Source organism: Lissotriton vulgaris, chromosome 9 (genome assembly GCF_964263255.1).
Source record: "Lissotriton vulgaris chromosome 9, aLisVul1.2, whole genome shotgun sequence".
Taxonomy (NCBI): Eukaryota; Metazoa; Chordata; class Amphibia; order Caudata; family Salamandridae; genus Lissotriton; species Lissotriton vulgaris.
The window spans coordinates 79,428,472-79,450,941 of record NC_141697.1 but is presented as its reverse complement, the minus strand read 5'-3'; the positions used below and the strand labels follow the sequence as shown (position 1 = coordinate 79,450,941).

Here is a 22,470-nt window from a genome sequence, read left to right as displayed (position 1 = left end):
GGTCGGGCGCCATTTTGGTAGTCCCGGTTCCCGGCTGGACTCGAGTTAGCGGTCCAGCTCGGGGAGGGGCTTGGGCTTTAAATAGCGATGTGCCCTCGAGCGCGCAGCGGTCGCGCGCAGCGGGCACGCCGTCTGCGCGCCGAAGGAGCGCCAAAGGAGGTCCCGTCTGTGCCCGTCCGTGCCCCGGACGGGCCCAGGGCCAGTCACCCTGCCCGGCCTCCTTTGGTGCCAACTAACTCAGCGACGCGGTGATACTCGCGCGCTGAACTTCTGAGACTTGCCCCTCACAGCAAGGGCCTGCCTTGCACGCGTGCAAACCTAGCCAATGCTCTAGGCAAATGTGCCACGTGTGCTTTCCAGCCCCAACCCTTCCTCCCCCCACGTTCAGTCAGCAACGCCACCACTACCAACATCAGGGCGGGACTGATTAATGCAAGATCGGCGGTTAAGCATGCGGCTGATATTTTTGAACTACTCTCGGATGGCCAATTGGAGCTGCTGTTCCTCACGGAGACTTGGATGACTTGCACCTCCGCTCCTAGTGTTGAACTTGCGGTCCCCAGGGGGTTCAAGATAGCTAGAGTGGATCGCCCCCTGGGTAGAGGGGGCGGACTAGCATTGGTGTTCAAGGAGGGATGGAGTTTCGAAACCGAGCCTCTGACTGAGAGTCTAGGGGGTGAGGCTCTCCACTTCTCCATTAAAACCTCTCCCCACTTCACCTTAGGTGGATCTTTGATTTACAGGCCCCCGGGCCTGGCTACCCAATTCCTAAATTCCTTAGAGGAATATTTAGTGCCACGGGCCTTAGGTTTTCCTAAGTTTCTTTTGGTCGGTGACCTAAATGTTCACATGGATGCCCCTGACTCCTCCGAAGCTCGCAGGCTTGGGGAAATTCTTGAGCTCGCCCAGTTAGTACAATGGGTCTCGGGTCCTACGCACGCGGGTGGCCATCTACTTGACCTGGTGTGCACGAATTTCCCCATCCAGTCAGTGTTTGTGGAAAAAACATCCTGGTCTGACCATGACTTGGTCAGGTTCAGCTGGGAGTTGGCAGAGCCCAGCCCCTCGCCCCCCACATGCCATCGTCAAAAAATTAACCTACCCGCGTTTAGACTCGCCCTGTCTAACACTCGTCCACAACTTAAGGGATGTTTGGACGAAGCGGTGGGGGAGTTTAATGAATGGATACGGCAGGCGGCGGCTGCCTCTACTAAACAAACTATGCTGACCAGAGCCAGACGCGCGCCCTCCCAACCCTGGTTTTCCCCTGAATTAAGAGAGATGAAACAGGGCTGCAAAAAATTAGAACGTTTATGGAGGAGAGAGTACAGCCCCGAGGCCAAATCCGCCCTACGGCTTGCTCAAAAAGACTACTATGCAGCCATTAGGGATGCAAAAGGTAACTATTATGCTGGGCGCATTAACAAGGCCAATAACAACAGCAGAGAGATCTTTGCGACTGTCAAAAGCTTTGTGTCCCCTGTTGCGGAAGCTATGCCCCTCCCGTCCTCTGCGCAATGGTGCGAGGAGTTGTCCACTTTTTTTATAACCAAAATAGCGAAGATTCAGCAGGGCCTTTTAGAGGCACTTCCTGCCGACTGCTCTGCAGCTGGCCCCTGTTCACCCTCTCCCTCTCCCTCTCCCTCATCCCCTGGGCACCAACTTACCACCTTCGCACAAGTTGCGGAGGGTGATGTTCTCCATCTTCTCCAGTCCCTAAAATCGGGCTCTCCTGCCGACCCATGCCCTGCCCGAGTGCTCTCTGAGGTGGCGGATACAGTCTGCAGTGAGATCACGCAGATGGTGAACCTCTCCCTGGCCGCAGGCACGGTTCCCCAGGTTTGGAAACACGCCAAACTCCTTCCACTCTTGAAGAAACCAGGACTGGATGTGTCGGTCCCAGGAAACTACCGACCCATCTCCCTTCTACCTGCTCTCACGAAAATCTGTGAGAAGGCAGTTCTTCAACAAGTGGAGAGCTTTGTCGAAACATCTAATGCCCTCCACCCTGCCCAATCGGGCTTTAGGGCTGCTTATAGCACCGAGACGGCCCTGGTGGAGATGACCGAGGCTATTCGGGAATGTCTTGACGGAGGTGGCAGAGCGGTCCTAATTTTACTGGACCTCTCTGCCGCTTTCGATACTGTCCCTTATGATCTCCTTCTCGGTCGGCTGTCTGACATTGGTATTGGGGGAGTGGTGCTGGAATGGCTGTCCTCTTTTCTATCTGATAGGACCCAGCAGGTCTGGATGCCTCCGCATGCCTCGGAGCAAAAGCCTTTGCCTACAGGGGTCCCGCAGGGGTCCACACTTAGCCCCTTACTGTTCAATGTGTACATTACACCTTTGGTATACCTAGCTGAACAGTTTGGGGCTAAAATCTTAGGGTATGCTGATGACACCCAATTGTTGTTTACCTGGCCAGACAACAATCTGGACACGTCTACAGTCCACCTGTGTCTGTCCTCAGTATTTCGCTGGCTAACACAGGCCCAGCTGAAGTGCAATGAGGACAAGTCCGAAGTGCTCTTTTATGGCTCCTTCCCCCCCTCATTTAAGAGCACACTTTGGCCCTCTAACATTCCTTGCCCAAAAGAGATGGGGAGACCAGCAAAAAATCTGGGAATTTGGTTTACGGAGGATCTCAGATTTGAGCATCACATCAAAAAACTCACAGGCACCTGCTTTGCCACTCTGAAAATGCTCCGCAAATTTTTCCCCTTGCTCCCTAGGGAGGCCAGAGAGTCGGTTGCCAGAGCGCTCATACTGGCTCCCCTCGACTACGCGAATGCACTGTTCAGTGGCATTCCGGCATACCTGGTCAAACGCCTCCAAATTATTCAGAATGCGGCTGTACGCTTACTATTTAACATCCCCAGGTGGAAGAGCGTTCGCACTGAGCTGCGCTCGCTTCACTGGCTTCCCGTAGCGCAACGTATTCTGTTTAAATCTTTGGTGTTGGCGTTTCGGGCAATTCATGACCAAGGCCCCTCGTACCTGAGAAAGAGATTCACAAGGTACATTCCGGCACGCACCCTGAGATCTGCCTCTCTGTTAAAACTGTCCCTTCCCCGTTTTAAACGTGCCAGATTGGGCAGTCAGTCACTGTCTGTTGTGGTGGCTCGGGCCTGGAATGCCCTCCCTCTCCATCTACGCTCCACGCCGACAGTGACTGTTTTCAAAAAACACCTGAAAACTCACCTATTCACGAGTGTAGGCTAGGAGGATCCCCCGATGTCTTGTTCTCTGCCGATTTGTCCCTTTCCCCGCGCCAGGATACTCACCAGTAACAGAGCGCGTTACAAAACGGTTTATAACATAACATTATAACATAACATCAACTACCTGGAACTATTAGCGGTATTTCTAGCACTAAAAGCTTTCCAAATGCAAATAACAAACAAGGCAGTCCTGATCAGAACAGACAACATGACTGCAATGTATTATATTCAAAAACAGGGGGGGGGGACACTCTCTCCAACTATCCAAACTAGCACAGGACATTTGGAGATGGGCCATTCCTCAAAAGATCTATCTGTTAGCAGAACACCTACCAGGAGTTCAAAATCAGATAGCAGACATCCTAAGCAGACAGTCAGAACAAGTACACGAATGGGAGCTGCACGACCAAATACTGCAGCCATTCTTCCAGAGATGGGGGCAACCAGAGATAGATCTGTTTGCCAATCATCAGAACGCAAAAAAATGCCAAAACTTTGCGTCCAGGTACCCACACCAACGGTCCCAGGGCAATGCACTATGGATAAATTGGTCGAACAGATTTGCTTACGCTTTCCCCCCTCTTCCACTAATTCCGTTAGTGGTTCGGAAACTGCAGCAGCACTCAATGACAATGATACTAGTGGCACCCACGTGGGCAAGACAGCCGTGGTTCACCACGCTACCACAACTCTCACAGGTGCCACATCAAAAGCTAAGATTATTACCCATGCATCGTACACAGAACCATGGAGAAATAATGCACCCAGATCCCAAACAATTGAACCTAGCGATCTGGCTCCTGAGGAAATAGTTTGGATATTTAGATTTACCACCAGAATGTATGGAAATCATTAAACAAGCAAGACGTCTTACCACCAGAGCATGCTATGCAGCAAAGTAGAAGAGGTTTGCTATACACTGTAACAGTAAGCATATCAACCCTCTGGACGCATCCACTAAACAGATCATTTGCTATTTACTACACTTGCAGCAATGTAACTTAGCATACACCTCTATCAGAGTTCATCTCGTAGCTATAGCGGCGTACCTACAAAACAGGCAACATCTTTCCCTGTTTAAAGTACCAGCAATTAAAGCTTTCATGGAGGGACTCAAAAGAGTCATTCCACCAAGACGACCACCTTCGCCAGTCTGGAATCTCAACATAGTACTTACCAGACTAATGGGGCCACCCTTTGAACCTATGCATAGGTGTGAAATACAATTCCTCACATGGAAGGTGGCCTTCCTCATAGCTATCACATCACTTAGAAGAGTAAGTGAGTTGCAGGCTTTTACGATTCAAGAACCATTCATGCAGTTACACCAAAATAAAGTGGTTCTTAGAACAAACCCAAAATTCCTACCAAAGGTAATTTCTGCATTCCACATCAATCAGTCAGTGGAATTACCGGTTTTCTTTCCAAAACCACAAACCGTAGCGGAAAGGGCCCTACATACATTGGATGTCAGAAGGGCAATATTGTACTATATAGAAAGAACACAAACTTTCAGAAAGACAAAACCGCTATTTGTTGCGTTTTCTCCTACACATAAGGGCAATCCCATCTCTAAAGCGGGCATTGCCAGATGGATTGTAAAATGTATTCAAATATGCTACTTAAAAGCAAAGAGAACATTAACTGTTCCTCCTAGAGCTCACTCTACACGTAAACTAGGAGCATCTATGGCATTTTTGGGAAACATTCCACTAGATGACATATGCAAAGCAGCTACCTGGGTTACACCGCACACCTTCACAAAGCACTATTGTGTAGATGTGCACACAACACAACAAGCTAGAGTGGGACAAGCTGTATTAAAGACTTTATTTCAGACAGTTGCAACAGACACGGGCAACCACCGCTAGGGAGAGAACTGCTGTATAGTCTATTCATAATGTACCATCTGCAGCCCATATGCCTCGAACGAAATATGCTACTTACTAGTATGCATCTGTTCTTGGCATAGAGGGCTGCAGAGTGGTACATGCCCTCCCAGCCTCCCCGGAAACCTGTGTCTGTTCCAACATTATCTTATTTAGATACACTTACATGGGCATTCCTATCTGTATTCTATCATACTACTCCATCTAACCCTACTATGGCAAAACAATCTAAGGATGGAGCCGATGCCCATGCGCACTACCAACCAGAGGAGGAGTCACCAAGATACAAAAGACTCTCCAAGAGAAAAACAAAATGCAATCATCCGAGCCCAACACCAGATGGAGATCTATTCATAATGTACCACTCTGCAGCCCTCTATGCCAAGAACAGATGCATACTAGTAAGTAGCATATTCCTTACAACGAATGTTTCACAATGCGGTACCATTACCACGCAAGTTTTACAACGAAAGTCGTTACAATGACTTTCGCTGGAGGGCGTTCTAGGATACGGAATGGTTTAATTTACTATCCAACACCTTCCCTACTATCCACGGGGACTGGAGTTGGAATAGTAAATTAAACTACTCACTATCCAGCGCCCCCCCAACGCAAGTCGTTGTAACGACTTGCGTTGTAAATCCTGTGTCGTAACGGTACGCGTTGTAAAAGCACGCGTTGTACCTGTAAAGCAGAGGGGCAGCGCCTATGGACTGGTTTACGGTTTTGGGGTGTCAGGAACACCTGCATTGGGATTTCCTGCTAATACAAAGCTGAAGAGAGTGGCTAAAACACTTTATTTATTCACCTTATAAAGGGGCAGCCAGTGTGGGAATAGGAGTTGAAACTGTATCTACATAATCGTTTGAGAACTGTGAAAAGAGAAACAAATCTGTGCCTGCCTGTTATTGACACAAGTTATTAAGAACGCCACTACTCCGGTTGTGTGCACAGTTCAACTGCCAACGCAAATAACAAATGAACTGAGAACTTTTCAGTTTTCCACTGAACAAATATGGAACTTCTAACTTCTTAAAAGTTTAATTGAACATGAAAGGTATGTGCGTGGAAAGGAAATCCCCCAGGGATACGCACATTTTACCTGTCTAAGCAACCCTTTTCTACATCAGCTCTTCAATGTCGATATTTAAAATGCATTGAGTACTTCATGCCAGCAGCACGGGACGGTGTGGGAGATGGCAAGCAACAAAGCAGCAGGGGTCCGTAGTTTTAGTAAAAAAGCTAGAAGCAGGCTCCATTGCTGTATTATTATTTCTTTCTTTACTAATGCTGCAGTGCCATGCCGCATTGTGGTTGCGAGTGTGCATTGTAATTAAATGGCCTTTAGTGTGCAGAACTCCTGTGGCGAATAGGAGCGCACTGGCATTTAAATGCACAAACCTACATTACTAAAGACTGTTGCGTGTGATGATATGAAATTCGACAGCAAGCGACGTTAACCACTACTTACTTTTACCTTGCAGTAAATGAAGTGCACTCAAATTCCCATTGTGCTCCTATTAGGATAGCACAGGATTGCATGCCTCTGAGGAAATACCTAATGCTACTTTGACTCGGTCCGTCCCACCAGGAGGTTCAAACAGTCTTTGCTAAAAAACAAATCTTTCCCAGGTCACACAAGATAGTCACATAAGTCCTCTAACTTTGAAGTTGGAAAAAGATAAGTAAACACCAAGTTTCCTCAGAAGACAGAGCCTGACATTTGACCTCTGTCTTTGAATGCATAAGAAAATGTGACAAGATAAGAACAAGATTTAAAGGTCTTTATACATAAATATGGTACTGGTGGAATAATACAGTAAATAGGGTTTGGCAAGGGAAGATGCAAACTAAAGTTGGACAGCCTAAAACAAATCAAGCCAGCAAACCAAAAGGAAGCAAATGTGAGTTACAATCCACGATGTCAATGGTAAGCAACACACAGAATGCAATGCCAGGGAAACTTTCTGAAAGTCCCCAAGATGTCGTTAGCAAACCAGACATCTTTGTTGTCTGTTAGGCGTCAACCTAAAAAAAACAAGGCTGTAGGCTTTTTTCCATCGATGCACAAAAGATTTTGGAACAGTATCTACTGTATCCATCAGGACTGCTTGAACGCTGTTGAAGACACACCTCTCTGAAGAACTATGTTATGTATATTTGATAGAGCGTGACAATTCACCCTTAAAGGGTTATCTCTGGGCTAGAGCATAGAAAATGAGGAAGGAAAAACTGGTTTTGAGATGTTTTTGGGAGCAAACAAAATCCGAGCACACGTGGAGTATAAATTAAGTCTGTTCCAGTGATGTGGGTCAAAATATGGAAAGGATCGTCCTCTGTGTCTGGCTGTGTGAATACAAGATGAGCTGGGCAAAAGTTGATCCTTGGATCTGAGATTTCTGTGAGTAGATCAGGAGTAATTTGGTATGGAGGTACGCCGGGCCTTTACCTAATAGGGATTTGTGCTCCAGTAACTTGAAAAGGCCCCTTTTCCTAATGGGAAGCCAATGCAGTGATCTTGGAGTGGGCTCCGAAGGAGTGCGGGGAGGAGAATTGAGGACAATGCCCTGAACCACCTGTAGTTTGGATAAGAGATTTATTGACTGCTACCATTAGAGCGGTTCCATAACCTAGGTAACTGACCACAAGAGCCTGCTTAAGAGTTTTTGTGTGGAGAGGCAACGACTGGAACGCTCTTCTCAGCATGCGCATTTTACCAAAACAGGTGCCATATGTGAAGCCTACCTGCTCTCCCATTATGAGACTGTCATCAATTAAGATGCCAAGATTTTTTACCACCTTTTTGTGTTGAGGTGAGGTGCCTAGTTTGGATGGCCATCATTCATCTACCAGTATACGTGGGCCTTGCTAAACGGCACTATCTCCATTTTATTGCCATTGAGCTGTAGGCAGTTCTGGGACATCCAGGATGCAATTTTCCTCATGCATTCCCGGAATTTGAGTTTTGTAGATTTGCAGTTTGGACCCATGGAAATGATCAATTGTGTGTTATCTGTATGTGAGATGACATCAAGGCCACATGACCTTACTACTTGAGCCAGTGGTGCAATATATATGTTAAAGAGCTTGGGGCTCAGTGAAGATCCCTGAGGTACTCCTTTGTCCAGTATTGTGACACAAGATTTGAAAGGAAATTCTTAAATCAGCTACAGACTTTGCCTTCAACACCAATCTTGGAAAGTCTTTGGAGCATAATGGTGAGATGGTGTCGAAGGCAGCAGGCAGGTCAAGTTGCATCAGCTTTATCTGAACAACCCTTGTCAAGGGAGAGTCGGATGGTGCCCAGAACCACCATCAGTGCTGTTTCTGTACTGTGTGAGGCTCCAAAACCAGATTGTGAAGGATCCAAGATGGTATTGCATTCCAAATAGCGGGAGAGTTGATTGACTAGGCTTTCTAACATTTTGTTGAGGTAGGGAAGATATATGGGCCTATAATTTGCAGGTTTCAGTGGGTCCACATTGGATTTTTTCAGAATGGGCATCCCTTGCACGGTCTTCCACGACCTGCGATACAGTGGCAGTGTTTAGAGAGTTTGAAGTGTGCTGTTATGTCAGAAAGAAGAGAGTTGGCAAGTGTCTCCATAATGTGTGGTGGAGAGAAGTCCGGGGGGGGGGGTGGGGGTGAATCTGACTTGCCTTTGCTCCTCATTTCTAGAGCTAGTGCTGGGGTGATGGGTTGATGGTACTCCAAAGTGGTGGGGGACTTATGAATAGGAGGAATGGCGGGAACATACTTAGTGGGAGAGTGGTGATCAGCGAGGTTCCTTTTATATAGGCTCAATTCTTTCTTCAAAGCGGTTAGTCAGAACATCGCACAATTCCTAGGAGGCTGAGATAGGAGAAATACAGGCAGTAGGACTCATGAACGCATTTAATACTCTAAAAAGTTATTTGTTAGAATAGCGGGCACTGTCAATTCACAAAGTCAGTGTATTAACTATCCACAAAACAGCCACCTTTCCTATACCTTGTTGACTTTTTGCATGCTTTTAAACCTGTACAGCACTCTACAGCCCTTTGACTTGGTTTGCTCCACAGAAATAAAACATACATGCATTCACATATGTTCAAGCCCTAGACACAGTGGCACAACCATAAATATTTCACACACTAACCCATGTGTTTTCATGTGCAACTCTGGTTGCTATGTCACATAAAAAATAATTTCAAACGATTCTTATTCTTAGTACTGATTCTCAAAGTACTTCACCATAAAATATGCAAATTTCTGGCTGACTTGTCACCTCACCGCTATACCTCCGATCCTTTACGTTCCTCCAGGATGACTATGTTGGATCCTTCATTGTACAAATTTGGCGACAGCAAATATCCTGTGGAACTGTTGTGCTTCAGAAAGTTACTGAAAACATTGGTCTTACAGTGCTTTCACTTTAGCCCTCTGATCCGCTGGTCTGATTTTTTTTGTTCTAGTGTCTTAAAGCTTTTGTTGTTTTCTGCACCATGTATGTGTTCTTTTTCGGTCACCACCACGAAGAAAAAATTAATGTACTGGAAATAATTTGAAAGAATTGGCACTATGCTTGGTCTTTAAACAAGGTGGCTGTAGGGACTTTGTAGATGAGAACAATATAACAAATACAGCTGTAAGAGATAGTGATTTAAAATTAGAAACAAGAAATGTAGGTGTGGTATTGATAAATACAGGCTGTCGGAAATCCACTTTTTCTGTATGTTCACCCCAGAGTTTCCGCCTTTAGCTGGCTGTAACACTTTGTGCATTTTCCCCTGCTGACCAGTATTAAAGTATCTTTGCTAGCGTTTAAACATGGTCGAATTGCAATATTTCTAATTGGCATATTTAGCTTGCCTACAAATCCCTAGTATAGGTTATAGTTTGTACCTAGTGTCTATAATTTAAATGCCATAAGTAGACTGTTGTGCCATCTACTACAGTGGCTGTACAAACATGGCTTCAGACCATGCCCTGTGTAGCCCAACTAAAGCAGTGTAAAACCTGCAGTTCGACCTGTTAAAATAAACTCTTTTGACCGGTCTAAACCACCCTTTTAAATGCTATGTTACCCCGCTGTAGGCCTCATAGCACACAAGGCAGGGTGTATTTTATTTAAAAGTAGGATATGCTCACATTTAATTTTAACAAGTCCTTGCAGTGACAGGGACCCAGAAGTTATTTTTCACTGTGGCAGGCTTAGTTGTCCTGTGTAGAAAACCAGAGTACAGTTTAAAATCCTAATACTCTATCTTGGGAATGGGATTAGACAGTCAAATAATTAAACCGCTATCTTTAGCAAATTCTTGAGAATCCAGTTCAATGGTGAAGTCTGCTTTTTGAAAGCAAAAGTAACCCTTAGGAAATAGCTTTTTCCCTGGCTCATGTTCCTGGAGGCTGATTTGCATTTGCTCTGAAGTTTTTTTCAGGCAGTGATTAGTATTTAATTGATGTGAAAAAAGGATAAAAGACCTCCCAGGATTAAAAAGTAGGCTGACCTGAATGGCCCGAGAGGGCACCTCTGAACCTCATAGAATAAGGCTTCGTGCGAATTGTGAGCATCCTTTTTGACACTACTATGTCAAATCCGGAGTGTCATGCTTGACAGATCTGCTGGGTTTACATATACTACTTGGGTGCACTTAGAATAGAGAGAACAGCGTGGCTAGACAATTCTTGTGTATCCACTATTTGGTCTGATTTTGTCCTACCCAAACTCTGCCTCTGGGTTTACCTATAACATTTGGAGTGCACCTGAAAGGAAGGTAACAGGATGCCAAGTACATTCTTGTGTTTTCACTATCTGCTTGCTGGTGAACTCTGTTTTTGTCCTACCAGGCTAATGTCTCTGGATGTATTGTGTGTGTTGGGGGTGGTGGAACACAGTGGCTTCTTCAATCGTGTTCATGGTATTACCTGTGGGAGGACACTAGGATTACCAAATCTACAGACTCTGTGTCACCAACATGAACGCAACAACAGTGTCATGGTCAAAACAATGAGCCAGACAGAACAGTAGAATTGAGAGAGCTAAGTAACTACTTTATGAAAAGAGCACACATAAAGATGATTCCACTCATTCAGTGGTTAAAAGTAAGCCACCACACCTTTATGAACAGCGACTCAAACAATCTTAAAGGCTGTTTGATGTTTGTGCTTCCCTTTGTGTAGATACGTTGCATCCAAGATGTGCATAGTGTATAGTTTGTGCCAATGTGTGATGTCTGCCGAAAGCACTGTAAGACAAAAATATGATTGGTTATTCCCCCATGAACTAGGCATTCAGGAGGGTGAGCAGGAATAAGCAGGATTGCAGAATGGTTCCAGATGCAATGATGATATGACAAGACACACCCTTGCAACATCGGATTACCCAAGTAGATTTCAAGCATTAAGTGTAAGAGTTCCTTAGAGTTAACAGATACTGGAAGAGGGCCCTGCTAGAATGTGGAAAACAAAGGTTTTTAATGGTAATTAGAGATGCAAGGGACAGCAGCAAGAGTGGGATCTGCACTGGGATGCCCATTGCTCTCTTTAAAAACAATATTGTGCTGGATTTTAACTCACTCAACCAATGCTGTTGATGTTCATAAAATAATGGTTTCCCTTTGATGAATGCATGTATTGTTCCCCCCCCCCCCTGAACACTTATGTGTAATGCTTTAGATATTTGTTGTTGGTATCATTACTATCCTTCTTTCTATTCTGACGAAGATGACCCTTCAATATTTGCTGCTTTCCTTCTTTGTTATTTCTGTTACACTTGATTTGCACCTTAGCCTTTTTTCATGCAGTCCTTTGCGTTTAATATTGTTGGAACTGGCTATTCTTTTCCCAGCTGAAACAGAAGTTGTGCCTGCCACCATTACACCTACTGTAGCAGAGACGACAGCACCATCTCCGACGTTGCCAACTTCACCCACCATTGAAGAGTCCTTTGTGCTAGACAGCAAAGATCTGAACCATCCTCATGCCATTCCTCGAAGGCATGCCCCTGTTGAACAGCTGGCAAGACAAGGCTCCTTCCGAGGCTTCCCAGTGCTTAGCCAGAAAATGTCACCCTTCAAGCGCCAGCTGTCTCTCCGAATGAATGAACTGCCTTCAACCATGCAGAGGAAGACAGATTTCCAAATTACTAATCCAGGTAACACTGGGCAAATACTAAAGGGATTGAGTAAGTGCGGGCTTTGTGAACAAGAATGATTTTGGAATGAGCTCATAAACTCTGAAAACCTTAAATAAACAAACAATCAAGAGGATTTATGTAACGCAGCTAATCTCCCGAGAGGCTACCCAGACGCTTGAGGGTCATGATGGTTAGGTAAATGAGTCAAACAGTTAGGTTTTAGTTGCTCCATGGAATTCCAGTAGAGAGGTGGAGGTCTGTATCTGCAGTGGGAGGTTGTTCCAGGTTTTCACTGCAAGGTAGGAGAAGGAGCATCCTCAGCTGTTGCTTCAGTGCTTTTGAGGGATGTGGGCGAGTGAGAGGGAGCCAGAGTTTTTAGTTGCCTGGTAGGGTGGTGGATATTCAAGCGATGGTTGATGTATGCTGGTACTTGGTTGTGCAGGGCTTTGTAGGCATGGATCATCAGCTTGATGTTCTAATTAGGGTGTGATGAAATACGGTATCAAAGGCTGCTGAGAGTTCAAGTAGTATCGGAGCCACTGTTTCTTCCCAGTCAAGGAGGGCTCTGATGTCATCAATGACTGCGATCAAGGCAGTCTCTGTGCTGTGGTTAGCACGGAATCCAGATAGGGAGGTGTCTAGAAGGTTTTGCTTCAGAGATTTGGTGAGTTGTCAGGTGATCATTTTTTCCAGGGCTTTGGCGGGGAAAAGGGGAAGGGAGATGAGGTAGTCGTTTTTTAGTTTTCTCTGGTCGGCAATGATTTCTTGGAGTGCATTGATTTTTGGATGTTTCCAGTCTTCAGGAAAGGTGGCCGTGGCAAGTGAGGACTTGAAGAGGGTGGTGAGCTCACCGAAGATAGTGAGGCTTCGGAGGTTGAAAATGTGGTGCGGGCAGGGGTCCATGGTGGCTCATAAGTGAACTGAGCTCATGATGGTGGTGGTGTCCTGGGGTATGAGCTGGTCGGTGGTCCTTTTTGATTTCGGTGAGTGTGTGAAGGTGAAGGAAATCTGAGGACATGGGCTGAGGTTCAAAGTTCTTATAGCTGGTGGTGATGTTGTTTAAAAAGTTGTTGAGTCCGTCACATGGTTCTTGAGAGGGGTGATGCTGTTTTCTATGGCTGCAGGGTTGGCAAACTCTCTAACAGTGTTGAAGAGCTCTTTGCTGTGGTTGGAACTGGACTTGACACTGTCGACTAGGGCTTTCCTCTTTGTCTCTCTCAGTAGCTGGTGGCAGAGGTTGAGGGAGGTCTTGAAGGTGGTTCTTTCTGAGGTGTCCGTGCTTGTGCTCCATCTTCTTTCCAGTTGCTTGTAGTGGCTTTTTGCTATTCTCAGTTCTTTGGTGTACAGTCTTGCTTACTTGGTGGATCTCCTATATCTGCTAGTCTTGATGGGAGCAATGATGTCAGCGCAGTTGGTGATCCAGGAGTTCACATTTTTGAGAGCTTGGCCCAGATTAGGTGCAGTGTTAAAGCTTAATGTATTGAGGGTGTCGGTCAATTGCCTCTTTGATACTTTGCTCTAATTGCGGTGGGGGGCGCCGGTTGGCTCAGCAGTGGAGGTGCGTGGCCGGAGATGTTGAAGTTCACGATGGAGAGGCTGGTCCAGTGACGTGGCTGTACTTGGCACTGTTGCTGGAGGTGAAGATGGGGTCCAACATGTGTCCTGCATTGTGGGTGGGGTTGGGTGAATCTGGTGTTCTTAATGCTGTTGAGTTGGCTGGTGGTGTTGAGGTCATTGCTGTGGAAATGTAGATCTTCGTGTGAAGATGTAGTCGTTGGAGTCAATGGTGAGAGGGGCGATGAAGTCAGGGGTGATGGTGCAAAAGCTGGGGCGTGATCCAGGTAGTCTGTAGGCGAGGGTGCCTCTGATGTTGAGTTTTCCGTCTGCTTGGAGTTTGAAGTTGAGGTGTTCCATGGTCTGGATGGTGTCTTCTGCCTCAGTGGTGCAGTGGATATTTTCTTAGTGGACGATTGTGATCGCTCCTCCAGGTTTGTTTGTGCAGTCTCTGTGTGTGATCTTCTATCTGTCAGGTGTTGCCGTGGCCATGTCTGGAGCTGATGTGTGTGTGAGAGCCATGTCTCAGTGAGAAAGACGACATCTGGGCGAGGGTGGTGATGAGGACCCAGATCTTGATGGCGTGTTTACAAAGCGAGTGTGTGTTGATTTAAGAGGCAGGCAAGTTAATGTGAAGTAGGTGCATTGTGTTGGTTGATTTACATGGTGGTGGATGGCGTGTTGGTGAGCGATCTGATGTATCCGGAGAAGGTCCTACCATAGATTGCGGTGAGGTGAGGCAGCAGTGGTTGTCATGGCGCCCATGGTCCAGGGTTTGGCGGTGTAGCTGTTGGATGTAGGAGAACCAGGATTCTTGGCGCTGGGCACGGACGAGCACAGAAGGTCTTGCCTTTGGCCTTCCAGCGTTGCAGCCACTCTGTGTCCTCCATTAAGTAGGTCCTGGGAGGAGGGCGGAGCGGTGGGCGGGGCTGGAGGAAGGCAGGAAACGGGCAGCAGCAAAACAAGCAGGAGATAAACAAGGAAACAAAACAAGGAGATTGAAAAAGGAGGGGGGAAAACGATGCACAGAAGGGAAAGGCGCAAAAGAAAAGGAACAAAAGGCCAAGACAAGAAGAAATAAAAACAAGGCACAAGGAGCACAGGAATCCGGCTGTTCGGGAGCTGAAAGCAAGAATGAGAGTTGGGCCCGGAACCTTCTCAATAGGGTCGCACTGTGGCCTCCATTAAGTAGGTCCTGGGATGAGGTGGGCAGGGTTGGCAAGAGGTGGTAAATGGGGGACGGCAAAAAAAGTGGGAGAAAAAGGAGGGGACAAAAACAAGCAGGATAAAAAGGAGGGAAAAAAGAGGCGCAGGCACAAAAGGGAAAGGCACGAAAGCAAAGACCTGAAGAAGGAAAAACAAGGCACAAAGAGCGCAGGAGTCTGGCTGTTCATGGGCTGACAGCAAGAATGAGAGTTGGGTCTGCGACCTGCTCAATGGGGTCGCACTGTGGCCTCCATTAAGTAGGTCATGGGAGGAGGGAGGGAGTGGGCAGGGCTGGCGGAAGGTGGGAAATGGGCGATGGCAAAACAAGTGGGACAAAAAGGAGGGGACAAAATCAAGCAGCAGAACAAGCATTTACAATGCAATGGTTTTGCCTTTGTTAAAGTTAGAGCTATTGGCATTGCTCTTGACATTATTTGTATTTATGTTTTTTTTTAACATAAATAAATGGCATTGTCATTTACAATGCCACTAGCTTTATCTCTCGCAAATGACACCCACAGAGAGCCCCCCCCTAAACACACACAAAGCCCTTCCACAAACACACCCACACAGAGCCCCCCACACACACAGCCACACAGAGCCCCCCACACACACAGCCACACAGAGCCCCCCACACACACAGCCACGCAAAGCCCCCCCCCACACACAGCCACACAAAGCACCCCACACACACCCACACAGAGCACTCTACACACATTTACACAGCACAAGCAGGCAACAGGGACACACGGAGGCACAAGCAGGCAACAGGGACACGGAGGGACAAGCAGGCAACAGGGGCACACAGAGGCACAAGCAGGCAACAGGGGCACACAGAGGCACAAGCAGGCAACAGGGGCACACAGAGGCACAAGCAAGCAACAGGGGCACGAAAACGGAGGCACAAGCAGGCAACAGGGGCACACGGAGGCACAAGCAGGCAACAGGGGCACACGGAGGCACAAGCAAGCAACAGGGGCACACGGAGGCACAAGCAGGCAACAGGGGCACACGGAGGCACAAGCAGGCAACAGGGGCACATGGAGGCACAAGCAGGCAACAGGGGCACACGGAGGCACAAGCAGGCAACAGGGGCACACGGAGGCACAAGCAGGCAACAGGGGCACATGGAGGCACAAGCAGGCGACAGGGGCACGAAAACGGAGGCACAAGCAGGCGACAGGGGCACACAGAGGCACAAGCAGGCGACTGGGGCACACTGAGGCACAAGCAGGCAACAGGAATCCTTGCAGAATTTGTTTGTGTGCTTTTCGATAGCATAATTTCTATGGGCATGTATTAAAAAGAGGAAGCAGGTTGGCACATAAGACGACTTAAAATTGACTTACATTTTTACCGTATTATGTATATAGATTAAATGATTTTTAACTCAATCAGTATGGTAGCACTCTTAAGACTCAGGATTTAAGCTATCTTTTATAACGGCTTTTTTCTAAAATGTGACTGTAAATATTTTTATGATACTTTTATGATGTGTAAGATCGAATAAAGGATTTGATTGATTGACTACTGCTAGTCCACTGAACAACATTAGGCCATGTGTTAGTTGACACCTACTTTGGTATTATAATCCCCAACAGAACTGAGCCAGAAGAGTGTCCGAAGCTTAACTGCAATAGTGGATAAACATTTCACATTAAAAAAATTAAAGTTGGCTCAAAGTCAGTGTTTCCTGCAAAGTGTCTTTTGCATAGAGACCATTTGCAGTTTGAGTTGTGCAGACTAACGAAAAAGCATTGGAATAATGAGCTCCAGATCATGCTGGATTTCAGATCCTGTATTTGGAAGGTTATCTTCGATGAAGAAGCATCATAGCAGCATTAAAAAACTTAAATGTGCAAAGAGAAAGGACCCTTTAACTTGACAGCATATGTTTCTCTTTTGCTAAATATGGCGAGTATGAAATGTAACGAGTCTTAAAACTGAGCTGAATGTTTACCAAGACAGAAATATGGTAAGGAATGTGTGCCCTCTTATTACTTTAATGCCGTCCAGTTAGGTCATGGGAATAAAATCGGAGAAAGAAAAGACCTTCTTGAGGTTGGTAATGCAAATGTATCTTACATTTATAGTGGAAATGAGCATACCTTTCTAATTGTCAATTCTCGGTCTACCAATCAATCTTCAAGCATCAGAGTAACTGTACATTATGGATTACTGATTTAAAGCATCTTTAATATTCTAGTAATTTAATCCTATTACATTGATTTTAAGTATTTAATCTGATCCAGACTTGGCTCAAAATACTAAAGGAGGCCTATGACAAAGAATTGTTTCAGAAGCATCAGGAACGTGAAGTTTTGTAAACAGAGAGCCTTGTCTAATATAGGCAAGAGACCAAGATGTGATGGGGACGAGCCACAGAGATGTGTAACTGCTACATTACCATAAAACATGTATTTTGTATTTAATACATATTTACAATTTGGAGAACAGAGGCATAGTGGTGTATCAAACATGACCTTCATTTCAGGTGCCAAATTGGGAACGGAATCCAGCTGACCAATGTTGACTGTCTATTATTAGGGTCACCTGACCTTTCAGGTTCAATGTAAAACCATGGCCTTGTTGAGGCTTGCATCCATGACCTCTCCAACAGGATATTCAACTAAATCATTTTATTTCTGTAGAATATAGTTCCTAATGTGGTTCCTGCTGCCATATAATATAGTTGGTCAAAGACATGTCGGACAGAAAACCATGTCTGATTTTAGAACCAAAGTGCAATGCAAGGCTCACAGATTTTCCCAAAAAGCCATCAGTCAAGCCCCTGTGCCGGCGCATGTGCACTACGTGCGCTCGCCAGGCAAACCTAAAAACTCATCACACAGTAAGGACCCAGAAGATGACCTGGAAAGGAAAAGCACGCTGTGCTGAATGGTTTGGTGGTGGTCCTTTCGTACTAGGACAACCACAGACTGAATTATGTGCAAACACATTTTTTTAATAAAGGGCCCTCAAAGCATTGTGGGGTAAGTTTCCATAGTGCAGTGAATATTATAGTATCGGCTCCCACACTGACCCAGGGAGAGATGCAGTAAACTTTTACTTGCGTTTTCATTCCTTTCTGCGGCCTCGCGCTGCATTTTCCTTCTTTTAATGGGCGCACTTCCGCGTGCTGCTGCGACAACCGTCAGCCTTTCCTGGTGTCTGCCGCTCCAGCAGAAGCACACACAGTCTGGGGTTCCTGACCCCCTTTAACATAAATCCGCCCAGAAGCACCTATATCGCATACAAGATGGTGACAGTGTAACTAGGCCTGAGATGGGTGTGTGTGGAGCGGTTTTCTTTTTTTAGTGGTGGATTGGGAGGAGGGAAAGGGATGGGAGAGTAACACGAGGGACGGGACCCACTGCTCAGAACTCAGGAGTCCAGAGAACATGTCCCCAGGGAAGCTGTTTGTTGTGGCCTAAGAAGGACTTCTTTAGAGGTGTTACAGGATACTATGCTAGAGGTCGAGTTCCAAACTTACTACCACCACCTCTCGGAGTAAACCTTGGCTGCTTAAGGCAGGTGACGTCGATGGAGAAAATGTCCTGGTTATCCAGCTGAAGACATGGGACACACCCGAGGGAACCCCCCTTACCCCCAGGGAGGCCGCCTGATAACTACAGACTGAACCAGAGACGAGGCGGCAGCACTCGCTGGATGCGGGTCTTGTACACTTTGTAAAGCCTTCACTGCGGCTATCCTGCAACCTGGCAGAGAAGAGACACGTCTAATTGTATGTAAAAAGAGAAGCTTACTCACCAGTCAGGGACACGGAAGCCATCTACTCCACCGCCCCCATTACAGGGGAACCTAGGAAGACGGTAAACAGAGCGCTATCTCGGCGTGAGATGCATTTTGACAATTTACCCAGCGGTTCCACAGCTCGTCTTCCCCGTCAGGCCCCGGGCCGGCAGCCAATCACAGCGTGGCCCGGGAATTACGTCACGGGGGTGTCCCGCAGTTCCGCCCCCGGCCTGCCTGGCTTCCTGGTCGCGGGCCGGGCGGCGACTGCAGAAGATTCGGGGGCGTTCCCGAGAACAGGCTTTCGGCTGACGTAGCCAAAAGCCAAAAATTCTCGGGAACGCCCCCGGATCTGGTCCGGCATTGACGGACAGGCCCGTCTTCCAATGGCTAGCCTCCATTTATGGAGCTAGCCAATGGAAGACGGGGGCCGTTCCAGTCCCCACACACAGACATCATTAAGTTTTTCCTAGCGCATGCATACTTCGTACGCATTGGCTAAGCAAAACCTAAAAAGGAGGTGCATGCACAAAACCGAAAGGCAAAGACCAGAGGAAGGAAAAACAAGGCACAAGGAGGGCAGGAATCCGGCTGTTCAGGGACTAACAGTGAGAGTGGGAGCTGGACCTGGGAACTGTGTTCCTGTCGTAAACCTAGGATACCAAGTGCCACAAAACCTTAAGAAGCAGGCAATTCAAAACTGTAAGTAACACATACACACTGATCGTTCACTACCGACATAATCACTTTACTGAAACTCCCACCCATGCAGCAATTCTAATGAAATGCACATTACCACCTGCTGTTTCCCACTACGCTCCAATGTGGCTGAATCTGCTTCTGAACCCATGCCATGCCATCTTCTGATGTCCACTGTGCTCTGCTGTCCCCTGCTTCCTGTTATTGACCCCGCAAAGTAGATATATATAGATAGATAGATAGATATCCTCAGCAAAGTACAATTTCTCTTGCAGCCAGTCAACGTCTTTGGGTCCAGTGTCTCTATTTGTAGTCCTCTAACCTAAAATAGACAGTGGGAGAAAATTTCATTCGCCCAGTAAGATTTGCTCATCTTCAAAAATTCAGTGTGCAAATTGTCCCCGGACCTGGGTTCCAGATATCTCTAACTTATGAGCGCTTTTAAGCACAATGGCAATATTTCTAAAGGCTAATATATCGGAAACTACTAAACGTATTTGCAGCAAACCAAGCAAAGACGCTGCTTGAATAAGATTCTGCTTTCATTACATCGTTAGTGTAAATCCTTTCAATTTTTGTTTCCTGTTTTTTTGAGAGTAAAGATTCCTGTGGGAGTTAGAAGGGAAATGTCACATTTTTTTACCCCTTCCTTCTGATAATCCCCTCTCTTGACAGATCTGTACGAAGAACATTGTATAAAGTTAGTTTTTTAAATCGTTTTTTCCATAATCTTCGAATGGTAGGAAAAACAAATTAAGAAAATAAAAATATCTTTTCAGTGGAAACTGTGACCTAACAATAACTACGGCTGTGTAATTAATATTGAAAAGATATTTTTGTAATTGCCTATAACTTTGTTCCCTGTGGAGAGATCTGCACCTTATCATGTAGACAAGGTGCACACCAGCAGTTACGACACCAATCAACTCCAGACTAAGAAGTGTAGAAAATAAAAATAGCAGCAGACACTCCATCGATGCATGCAGGATCTATATCCACATCTGTGTATCCATCACAACTAGCCCAGTGCAGCTCTAGTTCATGAAAGAGTTGTAGACTTGTCTCTGAAGAACACTACATCATAATGCAATAACAGACAACAACCCATCCACCTCTCCTATAACCAGTTGACTTTTCACTTGTCTTTGATCATGTACACCACTCCACTGCCTTTTGCTAGCTTCACACTATAGAAATACCATATACATACATACAAGTTTGTCACCTGCTTAGTGTATTCCGATACAGTTAGGCAAGCCAAATTTTGTGCAAATCCATGCAGTGTAAAACAAAGAAAGTTAATGGGGGTGCAAAAGATGTGTTTTCACATTTTAGATCCCACACTTCACTACTAAACACGCTGAACCGATTTACGTCAAACCTAGCAGAAGTAGAACTTTACTCAGAAAGAGTACTTTTGTTGGTTTTATGTAAATCCTTGCAGTCGTTTTTGAGAGATTTGCATTTGAAAAAGGTGCTGTGTAGGCTTCAAAGAATTAACACTTTTATATATCTTTTCAGTTGAAAATCAATTTTTACCAATTTGCTGATAACCTGTGCATTGATTGATGAATGCCAATGTAATTTGGCAGACAAGTATTTTCTAATTTGTGCAGATCAATAAGGGGGGGCAAAATATTTTCTTCAGCTAATAACTTTGGGTCTGTGTGACAGACCTGCACAAAATGTGGCAGAAGTTTGGAAGGATTGGTTTTCTGTGGGTATGTTAAGTGTTGGGAAGGGAGTTAAAGTCGGATCCAGGGGCAATACAATTTTTGTTTGCTTATAGCTGTAGCACTGTTTGAATCAACAATTAATATGTCAGGCCATTAGTATATGCCCACTGAGTACTAAGATTCCGGTTTCATTCAGATCTACGGAGGGGGGGGGGGGGGGGGGGGGGGCAACAGTAAGAGAGGGTATTACAAATAATTTTGAGTTACTAATAACTTGGGCACCATTTGATAGATCTGCATGCCTTTTCTAAGGGCCTGATTACAACCTAAGATATTACAACGAACCAAAGCACACAGCAGCAGACCAAGGTTTAGCACATCAACTTCTTCTGTTTCCAAATTTCTAATGGTGCAACCACTCTCACCATCTGCCGCCAAGGATGTCCGTCAAAATAATTTTACAAGAAAATTGAGAGGTGCACTCAGTGAAGTCAATAGCTCAAAGAGTTCATAGATTTTGTGAATCTTCTGTTCTTTCTTTAATGGGTTCTTTATTTTCTCTTAAAATACACAGGCACAGCCAACATGTTTCATTCCCTTTAGTGCCTTGGGAATTTCGTCAGGGCATGCAAAAGGATCATTCAAATCCGATGGTCCAAAGTGTGGTCGCACCTTCAAGGTTGGTGCTGAAGGATTATTATCGGTAATATGATCCCAGTGTTCCTGGATAGTATAGAAGTAACGTTCCAGGAGTTGTTTCTGGTCGTAGTGCCACAATTTGGCCGCAGTGGTGCGTGGAAAGGAAAACAAAAGTTTGTCCTGGCCCCCTTCGAAATTCAGTGTAGAGGAGGGGGGTGGTGGCATACGCTGGTTGACGGGTAGCATCCAAACGGGTTGCCAAATGGATCTTAAGGTGCGGGACCTGTGATAGGGTCTCTGTAGTCTCCTGCTCCTCCCCGTGGAAATTCCCCGTGGAGGAGCAGGAGACTGCAGAGACCCTATCACAGGTACCGCACCTTAAGATCCATTTGGCAACCCGTTTGGATGCTACCCGTCAACCAGCGTATGCCACCACCCCCCTCCTCTACACTGAATTTCGAAGGGGGCCAGGACAAACTTTTGTTTTCCTTTCCACGCACCACTGCGGCCAAATTGTGGCACTACGACCAGAAACAACTCCTGGAACGTTACTTCTATACTATCCAGGAACACTGGGATCATATTACCGATAATAATCCTTCAGCACCAACCTTGAAGGTGCGACCACACTTTGGACCATCGGATTTGAATGATCCTTTTGCATGCCCTGACGAAATTCCCAAGGCACTAAAGGGAATGAAACATGTTGGCTG

General features: G+C 46.0%; 1 protein-coding gene across 6 annotated transcripts in view; it reads left to right on the top strand.

Annotated features, from left to right (window-relative positions):
• NUMB (NUMB endocytic adaptor protein) overlaps nucleotides 1-22,470 on the top strand; it is a 354,591-nt gene that overhangs the window by 266,676 nt on the left and 65,445 nt on the right. For all 6 annotated transcript variants that reach the window (XM_086937094.1, XM_086937092.1, XM_086937091.1 and 3 more), the window contains one exon: nucleotides 11,943-12,248. In XM_086937094.1, coding sequence (XP_086793220.1) covers nucleotides 11,943-12,248 — 306 coding nt within the window. The remainder of the gene's footprint in view (nucleotides 1-11,942; nucleotides 12,249-22,470) is intronic.